We start from the raw sequence: 21,707 nt of genomic DNA, 5'->3' as shown, positions 1-21,707 counted from the left end.
ATGTGCTCTTGTTTTGAGGACTAATTCTCAGTTGAGAGAGGAAATACAATATCATTAAATAAACACATTGACTTCAAGGCACATCCTGATATCAGAAATACTGAAATGTGGGGAGAATGTGCAGGTCAGAGGAGGGGCATCTGGCATCACAGCTGTTGGACCCACTGGACACCAGTGAATTTCTCCCTTTCTCTCTTTCTCTCTCTCGGGAAATGTCACCAAGACTCTGGCGGTCATAGAGGACAAAGCTGACCCACCCTGGAGGTCGGGGGTACCTAGGGGTCTCGCAGGTTGACGGACGGACAGACAGACAGACAGACCTCCTGCTCCAGCCGGATGCGGCCCGTGAATGCCTCTGCAATGTGGTTCTACGATTTAAACAGTGGGGTGACAAAATGACACACACTTACTTTTTCAGAGCTTCTCTCAGATTCTTAAATCTGCCCTCTGATGATACAAGCTTTTGGAGCTTATCAATCAAAGCTTTTGTCTAGAAAGAATCAGAAGCATTTACTAACCCACGGCACGCACCGTGGCCCGAGGCACCGGCCCACACTCCACAGGCTGCCTGGGGCTCCAGAACCACCTCCATTCTGAAGGTAGGCGTTTTTGGGGACCTCCAGGGTCTGGAACCTCACCCCCCACCTCCTGAAGAGGCAGACACAGGCCCTCATTTTGGGGGCCTGTGACCATGCACACACCCTTCAGAAACAGACGTGGGGTGATTCTGGGCCCTGGAAACACCCCGCACCCTGACATCAAGGGGGCGGGGGTGGGGCTGGCACATGCAAGGAGCCCCTCCAGAGTTAAGCCCTTCCTGTGCCCTGAACCCAGGGGTGTGGCCGAGGGACCCACCTTCACCTGTGTATCCCAGGATCCCCGCAAATGTAGGAATCAAGAAAGAAGATGCAGGTGAGCTGATGCTCCAGGAGGACAGGCCACGAGGGGGAAGAGCAGGGCCGGGCCGAGGGTCCTGTCTGCTGCATGGCAGGCTGGACACTGGCATCTGTCTGAGCAGGTGTGTGTCCCGGGGGGCTGCCCTGGGCCTGGCTCTGCAATGCGGGGGGAACCCCTGTGCCTCGGTGGCCCTGGTTCCCTCATGTATGCATCACTGAGGTGGACGGTGAGCCCTGCTTTCCAGTTCCTGTCCCCAAAGTCCAGATGGTGGCCGAGAAACAGCACTAGAGGCCAGCTGTGTGCCCGCACGTGGAAGGGACACGGCCACTGGGCCGAGAGCACCCCTAAGCTCTGGGCCAGAGTCCCTCTGAGAGATCTGACCACAGAAAACGACTCAGAGTGTTCATGGTGACGGGAGAAGAGACTGTGTGACTCCTCGAGGGGATCTGCTGGCCGAGCACACCGTGCAGGTCGCTCTCTTCCTGACGAGAAGCGTCAGCACCCAGTTTGGACGAGCCCGGCTCAAAGCACACATGCATTCTGGAGCTAGTGAAAGGGGCACCCAGCCAAGGACACGGGGTCCTGCTTCCCCCGAGATGGCTGCCCTTGGCTAACTGTCCTGAGCTGCTGCCCCTCGCCGCTCTCTCCCACCTGCCTGTGGAGGAATGACCTGAGGCCTGAGGCCAGATGGAGGCTGAGAGTCCTGGACCTGGGGCCTTGGCGGGAGTGGCAAGCAGCCTCTGTGAGCCACGGGCAAGACACCACCCCTCTCACATTGCTGGGCCTCCACTTTCACAGTCAGAAAATGGGAGTGAAAAAAAAAAAAAAAAAAAGAAAGAAAATGGGAGTGAAGGCCCAGGTATTCCCTAAGGCAATGATCATTCATATCCTAGGACTGGGCCACACAGATGCTAGCTCAGGAGGCCCACAGAGGAAATATCACCCTGCCGGTGGTCATGAGAACCTAGGACGACATTCTCATTTGTGTGGAGTTTTGGTATACATTTGGCCCCAATCTGTGGCTCTGAGACGGGCATGCTTTGATTCCTTCCCCATCTGTGCTCCTCTGGGGTGGCGCTCTGTCCGGGGAGGAGGTGTGAAGCCTGGGAGGCCACAGAATTTTCCCAGCCGCTGCTTAAAGAAGTGAGTTCCAACTTGAAGCAGCTCAAGTATCTCCTGGTGGGAACAGGAGTGTCCATCCTTTTTGTGCCCAAGGGGACACAAGCCCCTGGGGTCTTGGGCATCTCTGCTGGTGGGCAGAGAAATAAGGGGTCCTCGGAATTGGTCACTGAAACCAGAGACCAAGCAGGGAGCCTGCCTTGTAAGTGGTATCGAGGACAAAGATGATGACAGAGCACCCTGCAGGTCATCCCGTCCCATCCAAGAACAGAACACTTGATGGCCAAGGCCGCTCCCGCCCAGAGAGGCCGCAGAGGACTGCCAGCCTAAGAGAGACTTCTGCTTCTACTAAAATGCAACCATCCTCCAGGGAGGCGACACACAGACCCGTAAGCCATCTGCACCAGCCGGTGGAGGGCCACCTCTGATTCTTCCTGGAGGGTGTTCCCCTTTCAAAGGAGATGGGGAAGAACAGGGAAACAGAGCCAGCAGGCCCCACCTGACTGCTTGGCTCCTGCACAGGCCTGCCTGGGCTCGGACACAATACTTTCCAGCTTTGGCCATTCAAGCAGCTGCTGGGGCTATGTTCCGGGCAGAAACAGAGCCATTCTGGTAGGTCTCAAGTATCTCATGGGACACCTGTGGAGGGGCAGCGCCCAGTCCCTGGCTGGTGTGGGCTGGGCACCATGTAGATGCGCAGATGCCCAGCGCCTTGCTGAAGGGCTGGGAGCAGCCGGCCGGGCCCAGCCGGCCACAGAGCATGCAGGCCTGCCTGTGCTTTCCAAGGCATCTCTGATTGGTGGCCCCAGGTCCTAAATGACATCTGAGAATGCAGGCCAGGCCTCACCTCTGCACCTCTAACTGCCCCCTATTTGCACTCTCCAGAGAGAACAGAAGACTTCAGGCTAGTCAAGCTGGTTCCCTCCCAACTCCGCACCATGGGTGATGCTGGAGAACGAGGCCAAGAGAGTTACAGAGCACCCCCAGTGGTGGGAAGTGTGGCTGGTCTGGGGGCAGGAGAAGAAAGATGTGGACCTGGAATGGGCCCTCAGACTCCACGGACAGCCCTGCCTGAGCCCTGGCAAGTCAAGTTAGCCTGGATGACATGGGGGTTCCACAGCATCCGGCTCAGCCCCTGGCCTCTGGAGTTCACAGCACCATGTTTCACACATGGCCAGATGTGCCCACAGACCTGAGCCCCAGAGCTCCAGCCTCTGTTCTTTCCAGGAGCGCTGACAAGCTGGCACCGTCCCCTGTCCATGCCCTGGCATGTTTGTGTGTAAGAGCAAGAAGCCCAGGCTTGCTGGGAGCAGGGCCATCCCTACAGCACGCTGCAGTCTGCTGCCATCTGGGCCAGAGTGAACAGATGTGGTGAAGGGCAGCATCCCAGGGCTTGCTGGGTTTGGTTGCTTATCTATGGAAGAGGAATTCATGGATGTGCTGCCTGCCTGGGGGTGCAGAATCGTGACCTGCCATTGGCAAGAGGATGGTAGGAGAGCAGGTAATAAAGAGAACATTGAGGGGGACTCGGTATGCAAATCCAGAGCAGTCTAGATGAGACAGGACCCCTGGAGACCCTGGGCCCCACAGAGCCCACTAGCTGTGGGACCACAGACACTGTCGTCAAACTTACTCTGCCCTTTGATGGCGTCCATCCAGCCTCCTGCACACATGCAGGCTGGGGTTGGGGCACCTGACACATGCATTAGGGAGGTGGCCCAATGGCCCCACTGTGTGCTCCTCTTAGGAGAGATGCCCCCTCATGACTACTGTGCAGGGAACTTTATTCCCAAGGAAGAATCCACATTTCAGAATCACATTCTGAATGAATAAAGATCAAGCCCACATTTGAGATCATCAACTATCCCTGGTGGCCAGAAGGGGTGGTGAAATTAGAATCCCGGGAAGGAACTTGGGAGATCATCCCACCACTGTCAACAACCCTGCAGATCTGGACTGGTGTCTGCATGAAGCCACCACTTTTTTGTCCCAACTCAAGGAGAACAGCATTGGGACCAATAATCACTGTCTTAACGCTTCCTGCTTTGGAGTATTAATTATTCAAGTGGGAATTTAAGTCCTGTGGGTCCCAGTGCCACATTTGTGGGTCCAATACTGGTCCCAGGTGATATGGGAGAAGGGGTTTTACTGGGAATGTTGGCCCTCACCCTGTCCTCTGCCCACTTAGGGATGTCCAGAGGCCAGTACTCTAGAATCTCAGCCCAGCCCAGCCCAGCCCCAGGCAGGTAATGGTGCCAGCTTCCCACCCGCACCTGCTTAGAGACTTTGAGCCACGTCTTTTTCAGCCGGAATATTGCGCTCCGGTTCATGGACGAGGTGATTTCCAGCACAGCGTTATAGTTGTGTAAGCAGCGGCATATGTCAGCCACAGCCACCCACTTCTCGATGGCGCTCACTCTTGCATTGATGTCTTCATTGCGGATGATTTCTGAAGCAATCAAGTTACTGATCTTTAAGCCCATGCAGAAAGACAAGAAAAAAGAAAGAGGCATAAATATTGCAAAGATGATAAATCACCATTATTTACAGATGATATGATTGCCTGTTTGAAAATCCCAAGATGATGCTCATTAGCAGAACAATTAACATTAGGGTGATTGGTTAAAGACTCAAGATATGAAAATGAGAAGTTTTCCTATGTATCGGCAATACCGACAAGAAAATACCATGAGGAAAGGTCATGTGTAAATTACCTAGGAACCTAAACTGATGTGAACATTGGAAGATGCTATGGGAAAAAAAAAATTACCACAGGTTTTAAACATTTAAATTATGAAGAAAAAGATCAAATTCCCAAATGGGAATATAAATATGCCAAAAAACTAATATGTGGCTTTAGTGCAATCCAATAAGCATGCAATGGGAGCTTTCTTGAGAACCTGATGAAATGATTCCATGATTAATCTAGAAGAATAAAGAAAAGCCAAGCTCTGCCACAGTCCACACCACTGGGCTTGGAGAGGACCCTACACTTTGTGGCATCCTGGTCTCACATATAAAGTGGAAGAGGCCTCCCTGCCCCCAGCAGACAGGCACATACAGACACACACATCAAATGTGGGTGGAATGGGGGGCAGCCAGGAAGCTGGGGGTGGGTGGGACTAAAGCATCATGGAACTAGGACTGTGTGGAGCTGGGTTAGTGGGAAGAGCTAGGTCGAGGTCGCCCTGTGCTTTTCTTTGCAATTTCCTATGAATCTATGATTACTAAGAAAACGTAGAAAAAGACTACTTGTTATAAAAAAAGTTAAGGTAATAAAATGACATTCATAGATGAATAAAAACTGTAGGGCTTTACTGCCAAGAAATCTTCTCAGAAATAATTTCTGCAGGGTGTGCATCAAAAGAATGGATCATAAAAGTATTTAAGAATGGAAAACACCGAAGAGAATCAGGAAGAAATGATAACACAAAACAGTACCATATTGTAACTCTTAATTACATTGAAGTGATAAAGGTTTTTCTTTTCCATAAGAAACACTGAACCCAAAACCAGTTTTACATGTAAGTTATATGATTTTTTTTTTTAAAGGAGTAGCTCAGTGGAGTCTTCCAGAACATAGAGAAAAAAAGAGTATCTTACAACTTATTCTATGAAGGGAGTAAAATCTTGATACCAAACCCAGATATGGACAACACAAGAAGGAAAATCACACACCCCATTACTATACCATGACGACGTTAGTTTGTTTCTGGAATGAGAGGGTGTGTGACTGTTAGAGAAAAATCGGCATTTACCACATCAGCAGGTTAAAGGGAGTAAACTGTAGGCCCATCTCAATACTTGAGGTGGGGAGAAAAGATAAAATTCCTATGGTAACTGCATTAACAAACAAGGAAAATAATTTCTTTAACCTGATAAAGAAACAAACATTGTCCCAAACAGGGAGATATGAGAAGCACCGTGGAACCACCCCTGAGATTCACTACCAACATTTCCACTCAGCTCCATTGTAAGGGGCTTCAGGCAGAGGGGGTGCATGTGGGCAGAGGGGAGGGTGTGGGTGCGGGCAGGGGTGGTGTACGAGGGGAGCAGGGGGAGGGTGTGGGCAGCAGGGGTGGGCATGGGCAGGGGGGTGCACCTGGGCACCTTGATGCCTCCAGCTCCCTGTCCTAAGAAGCCCCAATGCTGCAGAACCCAGTCAGTACCACTCAATGAGGCAAAGAAATTACAGGCAAAGGGCCAGAGAAAGATCTAGAAACAGTTACAGGCTGGGACATCTCCATCAGGGAGGCACACACTGTGTCTGCCAGGAATGTGGATTTTAAGAGAGATGGCCAGATGCCAGGTGGTGATGAGGGCAGCCCTCGGAGGTGGACTGCGTAGGTTCAAAGCAGGCTGTCCTGCTGTGTAACGTTGGGGATGAAATTTAGCCAGTCATAAAGTGGGAATGAGATGGTGATGACGAAGCCCACAGCACAGTGCCCGGCATGTGGCAAACGGGCAGCAAGTACTCACTTTGTGGCCTCGCCCTTGGCTCGCCTGGGTCCTGGGCACGCACTGGGGTGGGGAGGGCAAGGGATGGTGTTTCCAGGACCTGCCTACCTGCCCCACTTACTCCCTCTAGCCGGACACAGGCCTGCTCCTGCTGTTCTGCTGCTGGGTTCCCTATAGGGCTCCTCCCCTGAGCTGCAGTGCAGGCTGGGCGGGGGTGGAGTGGGTGCAGGGGATGGGGGAATGGGGGGAATGGGGGGAGGGGTCTCCTGCTTTTCCTCCTGGCTGCCCAGGACCCTCCCCAATGCGGGGTGTTTGCCAGGGAGCCCCGGCTGGGCGGTCAGACAAGTGGAGTCATGTGCTCCCTGCTTGCAGCTATCAAAGGTCTTCCCCCCAGTGGATGACCCCCTCAGGGTGCCCTCGAGGTTCCAGAGAGGCTGGGAGCGGCCCTGTGCTTGCAGGGGCTGCAGCCTGGGTGGCCATGCGGAGGCTGCCGGGACAGGTGGTCCTCAAGCCACGGGGGTGGGCAGCCAGCAGACCCCAGGCGTCGGCCCGAGGAGCTTCGGTCTCCCTGTGTCTAGTGTGGGCTCACAGCCTTCATCCCTTAGGCTGGGTGTGAGATTGTGACAGATCACAGGGTCCAGCGATGAAGAACCCGGAGAGGGAGGCACGCCCCCCCCAAGGCCACCCCCCCCCCCGCTCCGCCCCAGCCCCCTGCCATCCCTGTACTCACGTCATTGAAATGCTTGGTGGTTTTCATGATGTAGGGCGTCCGCTCGTTCTTCTCCACTTTCATCCAGCCTTGCCCGAAGAACTCCCTGCGGGAAGTGAACCCAGGGTGCATGAGCTCGGCCTCCCTCCCTTCCATACCTTGACTTCTCTGCTTTCTGAAAGGCTTTCACATCTCGGGGAGTAAGTTCTGCGGAGCCCCCAAGAGGAAGGGGCCCTGGGCATGTGGCCAGCTCTGCTTGTACCAGCTCAGGGCCTCAGTGGCCTCATCTGTGAGATGGGAACAAAGATCACACTTTCCCCACAGGGCTGCTGCCAGGCCAAGATGACAGACTCTGTGGGGAGGCGTGTCAGCTGCTGTGGAGTGCAAAGTTCCAGCAGGTCCTGTTCTGGATCTCGCTCCTGACAGGGACACCCGGCACCTCAGACTCACTGTGCAGACACTGGTCTGCAGACAAGGCCAGAGGGGTGAGGAGCCTATGAGCCAGCCAGCTGTGTGTTCTGGCGACGAGGACTGTGGGGAGCCCACAGCCATCCGAGCCTCCCAGGGAAGCTGTGTTGGCAGGGACAGTGAGGGACCCCAGTGGGCTGCTGTGGTCAGGACTTGGGGGGAACATGTGTGAGACTCTGCTTCTCCTCCCAGGGGAGCCCATCAGGAACGAGCCAACCTTTCCCCAGAGATCCAGCAGGTGCCTGGAATGCCCACACCCTCCATGCCGGGGACAGCCATCGGGAGTTTCGGGGGCGCTGCCTTTGGGAGAGCAGACACACCCAAAGCCCTACAGTGATTCGGGGCCTCAGATCTGGAGATCCCAATTTGGGGAAGCTGTTCTCGGACAGTTGTCAGAAGCTCACAAAAACACTTAGTTACGAGGAGGTTTACCTCGGCTTTACACATAAAGGTGGATCCTGAACACCACCCCAGGCTTCGTGGCCTGTTGGGGAGAGCCGTGTCCTTGTGACGATGCCGTGTATGAACACCATTTGCGCTGTTAGCTGAAGGAGGGGTAGGCGCTCATTTAAACAGCGGGACTACTGCTAGTACCTGGGGGTGACCGAGGCAATGCCAGGCCTCGGGGCTTCTTCAAACTCCAGAGCTGTGCCCTCACTCTGTTCCTGAGGTGCACGTGTGTGCACACGTACACTCACTCGTTTCTGCATAAACACACCTGTTCTAGAGCCCCGGAGTAGGAGCACCGAGTTGGAGATGCTTCTGGAATACTTACTGTGTGTGCATGTGTGCGTGTGCGTGTGCGTGCATGTGTGTGTGCAGAACGTGAGGTCAGGACAGAGGATCCTCCTGCATCCCTGCCCACACGCACATTTCTGTTCCCCTGCAGAGAAGTCAGGTGGCTGTGGAAGCCTAGCACCTTCCAGGGATGCATCAAGGCAGGTCCCTGGCCGGGGGAGAGGTGGCAAGAGGAGGGCCTGGTGCCCGCACCCACTCACTCGTAAGGGATCTTCTTGAAGACCAGGTGGTCCAGCAGGGTCAGCTGCTCCGCTATCTCCAGGGCCGAGTGGTTTTCAAAGGGCTCTGCCTTCACGCCTTCGGCCTGAGGGGAGTTAAGTCCTGAATTAGGCCCTCCTGGATTTCTGGCAGCTTCTCTGCTGTAATCTTGGCCTAGGTTCTGGGGGCTGGGGGAGGGCACTGAGGGAAGGGACGATCTGCTGTGCCCTGAGCGGTGCAAGCCTGTGCTCCCCGAGCCAGCTCGCAGGAGGCTACCTTCCCTGGCTCAGGAATGAGACAACAGAGGCTCCCAGAGGACCCTACTGGCCCACGTCACTCGGCAGGAAATGTGCCGGAGCCCCGGCTAGGACTCCCAGGCTCCCAGTGACCTGTCCCTCCCTATAGGTTCTGTCTGCATTGGTAGCTGCCTCCACATTTCCTTTTAAAACTCATCATCAGGTATGAATTCACAGATGTGATCCCCTTGGGGCACCCAGAAAATGGCAGTCTGGCCTTTGTCTTGGAGTTTCCATGTCTCTGGTCATGTCCCCTACAGGAGAGGGGCCTGTATCTACAGGGGAGAGGCCTGTGTCCATGGGGGAGGGGCCTGTATCTATGTGGGGGAGGGGTCTGTGTCCACAGGATAGGGGCCTGCTTCCACAGGGGAGGGGTCTGTGTCCACAGGGGAGGGGTCTGTGTCCCTGGGGGAGGGGCCTGTATCTATAGGGGTGGGGCCTGTGTCCACAGGGGAGGGGCCTGTGTCCATGGGGGAGGGGCCTGTGTTCACAAGGGAGGAGTCAGGAGTGAGGCTCAACCCCTGGCCTCCAGCCGGGCCACAGGGCACAGAGGGGCCAGCTGTCCTGCCCAGAGGCCCCAGGGGCTGGGCTGAGCTCTCCCAAAGCTGCACTGATCACAAGGGAACAGGGTCTACCCCATATCGAGGGGGCAAGCCCACCTCCTAGACTGCCTGCCCCCCTCCCCCCTTCTTCAACAAATAGCCACAAAGGGCTGCTCGCAGGTCCTGGCCAGACACTGGACACGGAAGCAGCAGAGAACACAGTCCCTGCTCCAGGGAGCTCCAGCCACAGGGCAGGCAGGGACAGAATGTAGGGAAGCAGAGGAAGGACCTCCCGCTGCAGCCTGTGAGTGTGTGCACTGGGGTGTCCATGGTCCCGGGCATGCTGACCCCGGGCCAGAGGCCTTCATGTAGGACTACAGGGACGTGATGGCATTGGGGAGGGACAAGTTCTCAGAAGGTGGTGGGGACACGGGGGCAGGAGCAGCAGGTGCCAAGCAGGCCACTGTGATTGGGGGTAAGGACTCTCATGGGGAGGGAGCCCCCGCAGGAGGTGAGCAGCACAGCCCACTCTCCCGGGCTCGGGATGGCTGGACTGAAGGCCTGAGGACCAGCAGCTGGCCCGGGCTGGGGAGAGGCCTGGCCAGGAGCAGCTGACCCTGCTCCCCCACTCACCCTGGAGACAAGGCGACCCTGGAAGAGAGAATGGAAGCATGCCTGCCCCCACCTATCTCGGGGCCTGTCCAGGTCTTCCCATGAGAAGCCCTTGGCCCTTGGGCTCTCTGGTGAGGCCTCTAGGGCCTCCTCTGCACAGGATGTGCCCCCACAGGCTTGGGGCCCTGGGAACAAGTCAGGGCTGAGGGTAGCTCCTGCGGCGCTTTGTTCTGCAAGAGCTTCAGGATGTTTGCCAGGGAACAAGGGGCTCTCCTGCTCCCAAGGGCTAAACATTCCGGTTAGCCCCAGTTGGGAAACTGCTCCCCTGCGGGGAGGCCCCAGGAAGGAGCCAGCGTCCTGCCCCAAGGGTCAGTGTGGTGTCTGCATGTGAATGGGCCACCAGCACTCAGAGGGCAGGATGTGGGCCCCATGATCCAATGATGTAGGCACGTGTTCCCCTGTGCGGGGCCTCACATATGCCCTACCTGGAGACCCGGCTCCAGGGGAGGGGAGGGGAGTGGACAGGAGTGGAGGGGAGGTGGGGGGGATGAGAGCTGTGGGCAGAGGGCTGAAGATGAGGAAAAGAGAGGCAGGGGTGTAACGGGTTGAGGTCCCTCCCTCCCAAAAAGACGCGCTGAAGTCTGAGTCCCTGGTTTCTGGGAACGTCACCATGTTTGTAAATAGGGTGTTTGTAGATATGCCCAGGTTAACGTGGGTCCATGAGGCGGGCTCCACTCCAGAGGCACTGGTGTCTCTATGATGAGGGGGACACAGGGGCAGACGTGCATGGGGGAGGTGATGCAGAGACGTGCAGCGGTGAGGATGGCCCAGAACAGGGAAACAGAGATCAGAGATTCACGGCCACAGCCCAGGACTGCCTGGGGCTACCGGAAGCTAGAAGAGGCAGGAAGGCCCGTCCCCTGAGGTGGCCAGGGGAGCACGGCTCCACCAACACCTTACTTCGAATGCCAGGCCTCCAGGACCAGGACTGGACACATTCCTGCTGCTCTGTTCCGGCTGCCCTGGGGAACCCATACGGGAGGGGCCTGCCTGGTCAGCGGCCCGAGCAGTGATTTTGGGGCCCTGGGAGGCCTGGCTCACCATCTGCGTGATCTCCTCCAGTGTGATCTGGTTGTCCCCTGGGTCCTCCTGGGTCAGAGTCCTAGGGGGCGAGATGGCACGGTGAGCCGTGTGCAGTCTGAACCTGGCCTCAGCTTGGCGGTGCCCCTCCCCGTGCCCACTGGAGCCATCAAGCCCGTGGCAGGCTCCCGCGGGCTGCCCCACCTCTGCCTCTGCGCTCTCCTGCACCACGGACATCTCCCTGAAGGTCTGACCATCGGGATCAGCTCCCTGGCCCTCCTGGCTGGGCGAGGCCTCCTCCTGGGGCTCCCTCAAGCCCTCCTCTCCAGGCTTTGGGGAGGCAGTGTGCACGCTTGGCTCCCGTTACACCCCCCCACCCCAGGCCAGGAGCCCCTGAGGGCAGGCTGACTTCTGGTCTGTCCACACCTGGTGCTCGGGCAGCAGCACGGGTGGTCCTGTGGCCGCTGCTCTGACATGTGTGTGGAACGACAGAAGGAAGAAGGAACCCCAGGCCTGGACGGCAGAGTGGGCAGGAGTTCTGTGGAGCCTTCCAGACATGGAGAAACAGAGGAGGTGGGGAGGCCCAGAGGTGGCCTGTGTGTGGGAGGAAGGAGGTGGCGTGGCCTGGGGGTGCAGGGTGCACACCAGGCCGTGGTGGGGAGTGAGGGTGGACTCTGAGTCGGCCATAGTGCTTCGTCCCTGATGTGACAGCAGCATGACCCCTGGGGCAGAGGATGAGGCCTGGGGCCCGCAGGGCCTGGGTGGACAGACACAAACCCCTGGATGTCCACCCTGCAGATGGCACTTTTAGTTAAACTTATGGCCAGGTGATGGTCACACAGAGAACGTCTGGCCCAGGGTGCCACAGCTGGCTACGGTGTGCATGCCGTTCAAGCAGGGCCACCCGATACCAGGCTGCGCTCTTCACGGCACCAGAGGCAGCGTCCAGATCAAGCTCCCGAGCTGAGGGGCCTGGTCAGTGGGGCCTGGGGCTCTGTGCACTCCTGAGGGAGGGATAGGACCCTGGGGGCCGGCTGTGTGTGTGAGGCTGGGTGTGTGTATGTGTGTACACACACGCGGCTGCGTTTGTGTGCGGGTGTATGTATGGGTGTATGTGTGCAAGTGCGTGTGTGCATGTGTTATTTGCATGTGTGCGTGTGTGCATGTATGTGTGCGACTGTGTGTGCATGTGTGCAGGTGTATGTGCATGTTTCAGGTGTATATCCATGTGCGTGTGTGCATATGTGCAGGTGTGTGTATGCGTGCGACCAGGTGCATGTGCGTGTGTTTGTGGTGCTGGTGTGTGGGTGCGGGTGCATGTGTGGGGGCCGCGGGTGCTGAAGGTGAGGGGAGCCTGAAAGGCCCCGTGGACTCTGAGCCCAGGGGCTGATGGGCCTGAACCGGGGCTGTGGGAAGCAAGGTGGACGTCCAGGAGGAGGAAGGCTGGAGACTCCAACTCCGGGCAGGAAGTGGTTGCCAGTCTGGGTCACAAAGGGTGCCTATGGGTGGGGGGCTAGAAGCAGGGAGAATGAGCCTGACCCTGAGCCCTGGCACCCAGGCAAGGCTTGGGGGGACGGTCCAGGTCAGCCAAGTGACAGTGGTGGGGGGACAGCGGCCTTGTGCCCCACAGCCCCGCGCTGAGCTGCAGACACCACAGCTGACCTCACCCCTGCCTCACCACAGGTCTTGGACAGGTGTTGCTCACCCATTTTATGGGGCAGAAAACGGAGGCCGAGGGAGGGGACCTGCCCGGGTCAGACCGCGAGTACAGCTCCTGGCGCCGCGTGGCTTATGTGGCCGAGAAGCTGAACTTTGCATTCCCTCTGACCCTGAGATTGGACAGCCTGGGCGCCAGCAGCTGCCACAGAGGGTGGTGTGGACGAGAGCTGGTGGCTGTACACGGAGAGGAGACCAGGCTCCCCCTCAAGGAGATCAGGTTGGGGGAAGGAGGAAGGACACATGGCCCAGCTGCTGGGGGGGCATCTGCAGAAGAGGGGTGCACGGCCTCCCCACCCCTGCCACTAGGGGCTCCTCCCCCCACATACCTGCCTGAAGCCAGCCTGTGGGAAGGGCTCTTCCCAGCTGCCTGCCCTGTGGAGGCAGAGCCTGACCCCCACCCCCTCTCCGCCCCCCTGGGCCTCCTGCTGAGCTCAGCCAGGTGCCCCCACCTGATAATGTTGGCCGCAGCCTTCCTCTCCTGGGTCAGCAGCTCTGGGTCGTGCATGACCTCCTCCAGGAAGCTGATCACCTTGCATCGCAGCTCGTCATTGGTCTCAAAGTCCTGCGGGGAAGACATGGTGGCTCTGGTCATTGCGCCCTGGCTACCTGGTCCCTGTCCAGCCATACGTGGAGGCTGGAGTTTGTTTCTGCCCACGGAGGCTGGCTGCCTTGTCTTCCTTTTCCCTGGTTGTGCAGCCAGGCACCACGGGGGCCTAAAGACACTCAGGGGTAACACCCTGGGTGAGGGTAAGGGTCATCCCTGGCTGGCTGTGCCCCAAGGCCAGCGCCCTGGGGGTGCAGACAGAGCTGGAGGGAGGGACACAGGCCCCTGTCCCCTGGGATGTCCCCAGTGAGGCCCTGGGGCAGCCCCTTTTGGGAGTGCTGGATGGCTGGCCTGGGCCTTTGCCTCTGCTGCCCTGATGTCCTGCTTATCCTGCTTGTTGTCCTGGCAACGGCTCCGGGGTGGGGGGTGGCTGGCGCTGGGGCCTCCCACCCACCTGCGAGTGTTTGGAGACCCAGTGGCGGAGCACGTTCAGGACGCGGTTGGTGGCCGCTCTGCGGATCACGAACTCCTTGTCCCCGTTCCTCTGGTCAGGGGGAAACCCTGGTGGCACAGGGGTCGGGGGGACATGAGGGCAAGAAGCCAAGCTTGGCTCTCATCGGGGTACGCAGGGCTGTGGCCGTGGCTGGGGGTGGGTGGCACCGGGCAGGGGCAGGAAGACACCCAGCCACCAGCCCCAGGGGGTGAGCGGTGAGGATGGAGGCCATGGCCTCTCTGGACGCAGTGCATCTGCCTCCGCCTCCGCTACTGGAAGCTCTGGTCCTGGAGCCCCCGCTGCACCCCGCCACAGGACCAGTGCCGTGCAGGGGTGGGTGCTGCGGGCTGGGGGCTTTACTGAGTAAGCAGGCTGGTGGGGGGTCGGCACTGCTCAAGGTGGGAGCAGTGAACCCCGGGCACCCAGAGGGGACAGGTGCCCATCGCTGCCGAGTGCAGCTGGGCTGAGCCCGGACAGGGCCGTGAGTGGCCCCCTCCCGTGTACCTGTGCTGGCCAGGGACATCCTCCGGTACTTCTCTTTGTTCGGGGTGCCCTCGTTGGCTCCCGCCGTGGCTATGGCAAAGGCAGAGGCCGCGGACAGGGCGCTGCGTGTGTTGTCCAGCTCCCGACACGAGGTCATGACCACCCCGTTGTTGTAGGAGAAGAGGGGGAACTCTGCGCAGGGAATGAAAGTGACCCTCAGGCTCTCTGGTCCCACCTGTGGCTCTTAGAAACCAGGGGTTCAAAAAAAAAAAAGAAACCAGGGGTTCCCTCCGGAGCAGCCTCAAGGGGACAGCCTGTCTTCACTGCCCCCCCTGCCAAGGGCTTAGCAGGCGGAGGTGGGGCCGCTCCCCTGCTCAGGGCCTGGAGGGGGCGTGCCACCCCCAGGGTGGTCTCGGGGCAGGGGAAGCCCCCCTTCTCTGCTGAGCTGCTGCTGGTCCACAGGAAGTCCCCAGCCCGCTGCCCCGTCCACCTCTGCTGTTCCTTTACCCCCGCGCTCTGGGGGCCTGGCTGCCTGCGGACGGCATCGCGTGATCCCTTCCGCTCTCCGCCTACTGCGAATGAATGTCCAGTGTCCCGCGTCAGTAATTCCCACTGATGGGCTCCCGGGCCCAGGGGTGGGCTGGGCCCTGCCCTCCACGCGCTGCCCGCCCCAGCTAGCTGTGTGGCCTCGGGTGAACGGGGACGTTAACACCTACCTCAGAGGGTGTCAAGGTTACAGACATGAGTATTAGTGTTGCGTGAAATGCTACACGCCCGCCATGGGTCGTCCGTGCTAAATAACACTTCGTTTTTAGCAGTCAGAGCTGGAGAACCTGACTCTGGAAACCTTTCCTGTCATCTTTAAGTCTCTGGACGGAATTCCACACTCAGGATGAAGTAACAGCACTTACGCTGTAGCAGGCAAGGGATTTATTTTGAAAACTCAGAACTTATTTCTGATACTTGGCGCCCACGATTGGGCGGCCCTGGGACTCATGGGGTCTCCTCGGAAGGCCTGGACAGCTTGGGGATTTGGGACTCTGGCTGTACCTGGTCCGCGGGCTGGAGGCAGGAAGGGCCACCCGGGAGGTGAGCCAGAGTGCCTGCCCTGCCCTGGGCACTGAGAGCCACTGCGAGGGGACTCCAGATGCCTCAGCATCATGAGGCAGGTTTGGGGGGGGTCACGACCTGTCAGTGTCCTTCCTCGTTCCATAACCAGAAACCACCTGGCGGCTCCACGGAGCTGCCTGACCACGGATGGACCCAGCCCAGGGCTCATGAGCCCGGTTCCCCATGAACCTCCTGCCCTCCTGCGTTGGTGGCACCATCCGGTCTAGGGTTGGGGTGACTAGGCTACAGAGGGGCAGCTAATGCCTGGGCCCCGCCGTTGCCCTCGGGCTGTGATTCATGGCAGTGGCCCTGCACTCGGGGTCACTGGTCTTGCAATGGGGACGCCCACCAGCCTGTGCTCAGCGTGACTTGCTGCCCTCCCTGGCCTGGGCCTCCACGTCCTCTGGGAATCTGTGTGTCACTTCTGAGTGCTGAGCTGTACCTGAGGAATTTTTGCTTTTGACTGACTTTGGCGTTGTTGGCGATTTGGTTGGGGACGCCTCAGTGTCCCCGTCGTCACTCTGGGTTTGATCGTTATCGGACTCTTCCCTCACGGAGACTTCTGAGCCTGGGGGAGAGAAGAAATATGCCACGTCTCCAGGAGTCATTCATTTAAACATTCAGGCCTATAATTTATTGAAGCAGATCACAGCAGGTTTGGGATTGACCTGCGATGACGGCATGACAGCTTTATTTGCCGTGGGGCCTGTGCCAACAGGGGCCATGAGTCTCCAAGATGGCTTTTTCCTCCCCAGGCTTCTCAGACCTAAAGGGGCACATCTGGGACCTCATCAGGACGCAGGTGCTGACTTGGGAGTCCAGGGGGTTGCACAGCCTTCATGTGCCCCCAGGGGATACCCATGTGGCATGGACCACACCCTGAGTAGTGAGGTGCTGTGCCCTGAGACCCCTCGCTGTGTGTGTGCATGTGTGCGTGTGAATGAGTGTGCATGTGTGCATGTGTATGCCCATGAATACAAGTGCACACATACATATGTGTGTGTACACATCTAAATATGAGTGCATGGGCATGTGTGTATGCATGTGTACATGTGTGAATGCAAGTGCATGTGCACATGTGCAGTCTAAATAGGAGTGCATGTTCAAGCATGTGTGCATGTGAACACGCGCATTATTGAGTGCATGTGTGCATGTGCACGTGTGTTTCATGTGTGTGCAAGTGCGTGAAGCATCCTCATTAGGGTGACCACCTGCGCCCCCTGCCTGGGAAGTCCTGCTTTGCCCCTGTGGTCTCATGCCTCTCTGGTCACTATAAAAAGGGTCCTGGTTTTGGCGGTAACTTGCAGTCTGCCCAACCTTGGGAGACTCGTGGTTTATGCACTTTGGGAAAAAGGGACGAGTTATGTTAAAAGTGAGCTCTTGGTCCAAAGCTCTTAATCTATCTGATCCTCAGTTTTCCTCTACTGGAAAGTAAGTGAAATTACACTGTTTTGAGATCCAGACACACCTTCTCTTCAGAAACGAATGTTTGCACACACACGTGCACACACAATTTGGTGCACAATTACACGGGTTCTCGGGCCCCTTGATCACTGGCCGAGAAGCCCTGTTTGAGACCACATTTCAGGACCGTCTTGTATGAAATTTCAGAATGTGACAAGTGCAGATTCATGGTGGGTTTAGGTCATATGGTTTACCCTGTCCTTTGCACCCGCAGGTTGGCATTTGGGGCTGTTCCCTTGGTGACAAACTTGGGTGTGCACATCACCTGTTTATTGTATGTGTCATGGTGAAATGTCACTAGGGGACATGGGTCACTGGGTTTCCTCCCCAGCCGTTCCTGTTGGCGGCGCTCCCTGCCTCCCCTCCCCTTGACGCACAGAGGAGAAATCCTGACCGACCTCAATGTCATTCCAAAGGCCTCTCTCTCAGGGCCTGGGGTGTGTGCTTCTGTGTGCATGTGTGCGTGCATGCATTCACACACATGCATGCACACTGCACCTGGGGTGCCCAGGATGTGTCCTGAGCTGAACTAAGAGAATGGACCGACCATCCAAAGAGACGCCCTCTGGAACAGTCAGGAGCATGGAGAGTAGGGAGTTTGCAGCCTGTCCCTCCTGGTCTCCGCGCTGTCCCCACACCGAGTGCCGGCTGTCCTGATCACACCATGCTCTACCCTGCTCTGGTCCTGCCTGCTCCACTGTGCTCCCTTCCTTCTGGTGAAAATCTAGATTTCCTGGAACCCCAGAAAGCCTACTCTGACTCTGCAGACAGTGTCCCCAGCCCACCTCTGGTGCCCCTCGAACATCCCTTGGACACAGTACATCAGACATCCCCACGTTCATGTGTGGCCGTGTTGCTTGGCCGCATCGTGAATCCCAGCGTGAAGAAGCTAGGTCTGGTGGCCTCTTCTCTCCCGGGCCTGCCAGGGGCCAGGTCAAGGACCCGCCCCACAGACAGACCCGGGGGAATGCACGACAAAGTGGCATTGTTAGGCACCTGACCACAGAATCGCTCATCAGATGCCCTGGGGTCCCTGCAGGCTGGGCTTGCACGTGTGTGGCCACCTCCTGCCCAGACTCTGCCCGCCACCACCATCCGCTGGGACCCCCAAGCCCTCCTGCCCTGGGGCAGCCTGGTGGGGCCTGGGGCCAAGGGGATGGCTTGGCCCGCACGTCCACTCACTCTGCTTGCTGAGAGCCACGGGCTCTTCGGGCTTCTCAGTGGCCGTTTCACCTTCGTCTGGAATCTTGTTGGCAAAGCTGCTGGATACGAAGAGCTTGCTGGTGTCCAGCGTGGCCTTGCTGAAGGGGGACACGGCCGAGTACAGGCTGGTGTAGCCGTTGGAGCTGCAGCTGAGGGCGGCCAGGTCCAGGGCCTTGCCGCCCGTGATGATGGGGATGTTCAGCGACAGCTTCCGCCGGCGGCTGGGGGATGACGTCTTGGTGATGGACAGGGGTGGCGGTGAGGAGAACTTGCGCGTGGCGCGCGGGGACTTGGGAGGGTCACCATACAGAAGCTTGTTGTTCTGGCCGCTGGCGAATAAGAGCTCTAGTGATCTGTGGGGTGGGCGGAGGCAGAGACCAAGGGTCAGCGTGGGCCTGGCTGCCCTCCCAGGCCAGGGGGCTCTCTGTGTCCGCTGGGGCTCCGGGGGCGGCAGGACATAGGGGGCCACCTCGTGACTGATGCCCACCCGGCACCGCTCGCCTGGACGCACTCCTTGAACAGCCGCCTGGGAGAAGCTGCAATTGCAGAAACAGACCCCAGGGTGTGATTCGTGGAAACAGAAGCTGTGAGCAGACAGGTGCTACTGGGTGGGGGGCACAGCCTCACCGCTGGGAGCGGAACCACTGATTTGAATCGAGGAGCCTGACTCCCTCGGCCTCGGGCCTTCGCTCAGCTTGGATCTGGCCTCTGCCAGGTCAGGACGACTTTGTCCTGATTCCCTGCTAAATTCTGCATCGTGCAAGCCCTTCCGTGGATACGCTGCACCCTGAGTTGGAAACTTCCCAATATTACTTTTGGGGGACACTTCATTGGGAAACATCCCTGGTGTTTTGCTAGGATTGCAAGGGTTGCAGGGAAAACATTTCCTTTGCCCACTCTGGCTGGTTGTGTCCTTGACACCCTAGGAATCGAGGCCAGTTTCAAGTGCCACTCTTGGGACGCCTGGCATCTGGGCCAATCCTCTGAGCAGGTGCGTTTGAGTGGACACAGGGCCAAAGGGCAATGTGATGACATGGTGTGGCCACAGGTCTGCATGTGCTAGTAAGTGTCCCATCTTGTGGTCTGGGCAGGGGCATGGCCTTCCAGGGCACGCTGAGCCTATGGACGCCCCACCTTGACCTCACACAGGTCCTGAGGGTGCTTATGGATGGGGAGGCTGAGGCTCAGAGACAGGACACCGCCTGGCTCCAAACCCCAAGTCCTCTGCCCGTCACCAGGGCGCTCGACCAGATTCAGGGCAAGCCTGGGGCAGGGGTGGAAGGCGGGGTCTCCCAGCAATCCTGGTTGTGCCCCTACCTCCTCACACCGGGGCCCACGCCGCAGGGCCAGGCTGGAAGCAGCTGACACGCATGTGATAATACACTCAGACGTGTGGACCGGGTCTGTGTTCTGCAGAGGACAGACCTTCTCTGGGCCCCTGGGAATAGTCTCCTCCACGTGTGAACCCAGCCTAGATGGGGGTCTGTCCAGCTCTCTTGGGGCCCCTGGAAAGCTGGCTGCCGAGGTTTCAGAGGGTCAGAGGAGAGAGACAGCCCTGCCCTGCCCTGCCCTGCCCTGGTGGGGCCAGAGCAGGTAGGCAGTGAGTGCTGGAGTGGCCAGGCTGAGGAAGTGGGGACACGGGGGTGCACTTGGGCAGGTGGCTGCTCTGGCAGCAGAGGTGTCGGGGGGAAGAGGGTGCTTAGAGCCACCAGGCCTTGTGGCCCCTCCTCACATCTTGGGCTCTCATTTGGGACCAGTGTGGCTGCCCAGTGGCCACGGGGAGCCAGTAGGACATCTGCTCTGCTCCCGTAGCCCTAGCGCTGAGGCTCCTGCCCCGTCTCACCCCAGGGTGAGGGGCATTCGGTGGGGGCTCTGAGGCTTGGGGTGGGCCGGCCTGTCCACGGCAGAGGTCTGGGCAGAAAAGGAAGGCCCCTGCTGGTCCCTCCCACTTCCTGACAAGTCCTCCCTGGAGCTGTGAGGTCCCTCGGGTCCCGGGCCCCGAACTTGGCAGACCACAGGGCAGCTCTCGGGATTTGGCCTCGCTGTGCTGATGACAATTCACAGCAGCCTTCCCTGTGCATCTCAGCTGCACTGCAGGCATGCCTGGGTCACACCTGGGGTCACTCCCCGCCATGCCTCTCCGTACTGCCCCCACTGGGGTAACTACCAGGTGAAGCGGGGTAAGGGCTGGGCTAAGAGGCTGGTGCCCAGCGGTGGGACTGGTGGTTGGCCCGTCTGCAAAGCCCTACTGACTCTGCCACTCTGGGCTGGCTCCTGGGCTGACCCTTCGGGTTCTCACCTGGCAGGGGCCCAGGGCTCACGGTGACCCACCGGGCCCCTCGAGGCTTGGCCAGAGCTGGGGGTGGGCAGTTGAACAGCGGTTGGAGCAGGGCAGCGAGGAGCGCAGGAGGAAAAGCAGAGTGAGGGCCAGTGCCACCCTGCCCGCTGTCCGGGCTCACACACGGGGCTGCACGTGTACTGGATGGCCCAGGGCCCTGGCTCCTGCCCCCACTCACCCCGGACGTCCAGGGCCCCTGGGGCAGGTCTCCAGCCTCTGTGGGTCCTGGCTGGCTGCGCCAGCCCCTGTGGGCCGAACAGGTGCCCTTTCTCTCTGGAGCAGGGTGGGGTCCCAGCAGGGAAGGGCTGAGGGTCTTTGCCTCTCTGTGTCCTTCTGTCCACCCTCCCACCCTCCCGTTATTCCTCCCTCACCCCTGCTTTCTGAACCTGGGAGGTGGGGAAGTGCTGCCCTCTGGGGACAACTGAGAGAGGTGAGGGCAGGGAGGGCAGGGCAGTGTTTCCTCAAAACTCCATCCCCCCTGAGGGCTTGCAGGCAGAGATGCCTGGGCCAGTCCACCCTCTCTACCCTTGCAGAGGGGTTGCCTGGTTCCTGGGGTGCCCCATGCCCCCCCCCCAACTCAGGTCACAGGCTCTGCAAGCCCCTGCACGCCAAGCTCGCTCCTCTCCCAGCCTGGAAGGTCGGGAGGTGCCCGTCGGGAGGAGGCGGCACTGCCCACCTGGCGGGGATGGCGCTGATGGGCTTCCTGTAGATGGTGATGAGCTTGTCCAGGACCACGACGGCCGTGGTGAAGACGCGGTACGAGTGCAGGAACGTGTTGAGGAAGTCGATGCTCAGGAAGCGCAGGTCCGTGAGCCGTTCCAGCAGCCGCCCCACGCTGGCGTACCGGATCTGCAGCACTTTGCACGAGTTCATGGTCTTGCTGAAGCGAATGTCTACGTCATCGCAGTACAAGGAGGCGTCGGATCTGCGGAGGGAGGGACGGCCACGGGGAGGTGGGGTCTGAACCCGCGAGCCACGGCTGCCTCCTGCCCGGTCCCAGTCTCCCCGGCGTGCAGCCGCCAAGGTCAGGTGGCTGGACGGGCGGGCGGCCGACTATGGGGACGAAGACAGCCTGGGGGAACGACACTGAGCAAGAATGGGACGCTGGTTCTAGGTCCCACATACCCGACACAGAACTCCTAAAAATTCTGGACAAAATGTAATGAACTTACAAAT

At 58.7% G+C, this 21,707-nt stretch overlaps 1 protein-coding gene across 2 annotated transcripts in view; it reads right to left on the bottom strand.

The window, feature by feature from the left end:
* Positions 1–21,707, bottom strand: part of RASGRF1 (Ras protein specific guanine nucleotide releasing factor 1) — a 93,319-nt gene that overhangs the window by 10,473 nt on the left and 61,139 nt on the right. The window contains exons 14-25 of one of the 2 annotated variants that reach the window (XM_072802199.1): positions 21,208–21,456; positions 20,493–20,549; positions 18,173–18,546; positions 15,969–16,094; positions 14,438–14,608; positions 13,895–14,001; positions 13,346–13,458; positions 11,199–11,259; positions 8,650–8,753; positions 7,205–7,289; positions 4,290–4,487; positions 411–490 (exon numbers count right to left, since the gene is read on the bottom strand). In XM_072802199.1, the coding sequence (XP_072658300.1) occupies positions 411–490; positions 4,290–4,487; positions 7,205–7,289; positions 8,650–8,753; positions 11,199–11,259; positions 13,346–13,458; positions 13,895–14,001; positions 14,438–14,608; positions 15,969–16,094; positions 18,173–18,546; positions 20,493–20,549; positions 21,208–21,456 (1,725 nt within the window). The remainder of the gene's footprint in view (positions 1–410; positions 491–4,289; positions 4,488–7,204; positions 7,290–8,649; positions 8,754–11,198; positions 11,260–13,345; positions 13,459–13,894; positions 14,002–14,437; positions 14,609–15,968; positions 16,095–18,172; positions 18,547–20,492; positions 20,550–21,207; positions 21,457–21,707) is intronic. The other variant, XM_072802207.1, reaches the window with a different exon arrangement.

The sequence above is a fragment of the Canis lupus genome, chromosome 2 (genome assembly GCF_048164855.1).
Source record: "Canis lupus baileyi chromosome 2, mCanLup2.hap1, whole genome shotgun sequence".
Lineage (NCBI taxonomy): Eukaryota > Metazoa > Chordata > Mammalia > Carnivora > Canidae > Canis > Canis lupus.
The sequence above is the reverse complement of the archived record's forward strand: the minus strand, read 5'-3'. Positions and strand labels throughout refer to the sequence as shown.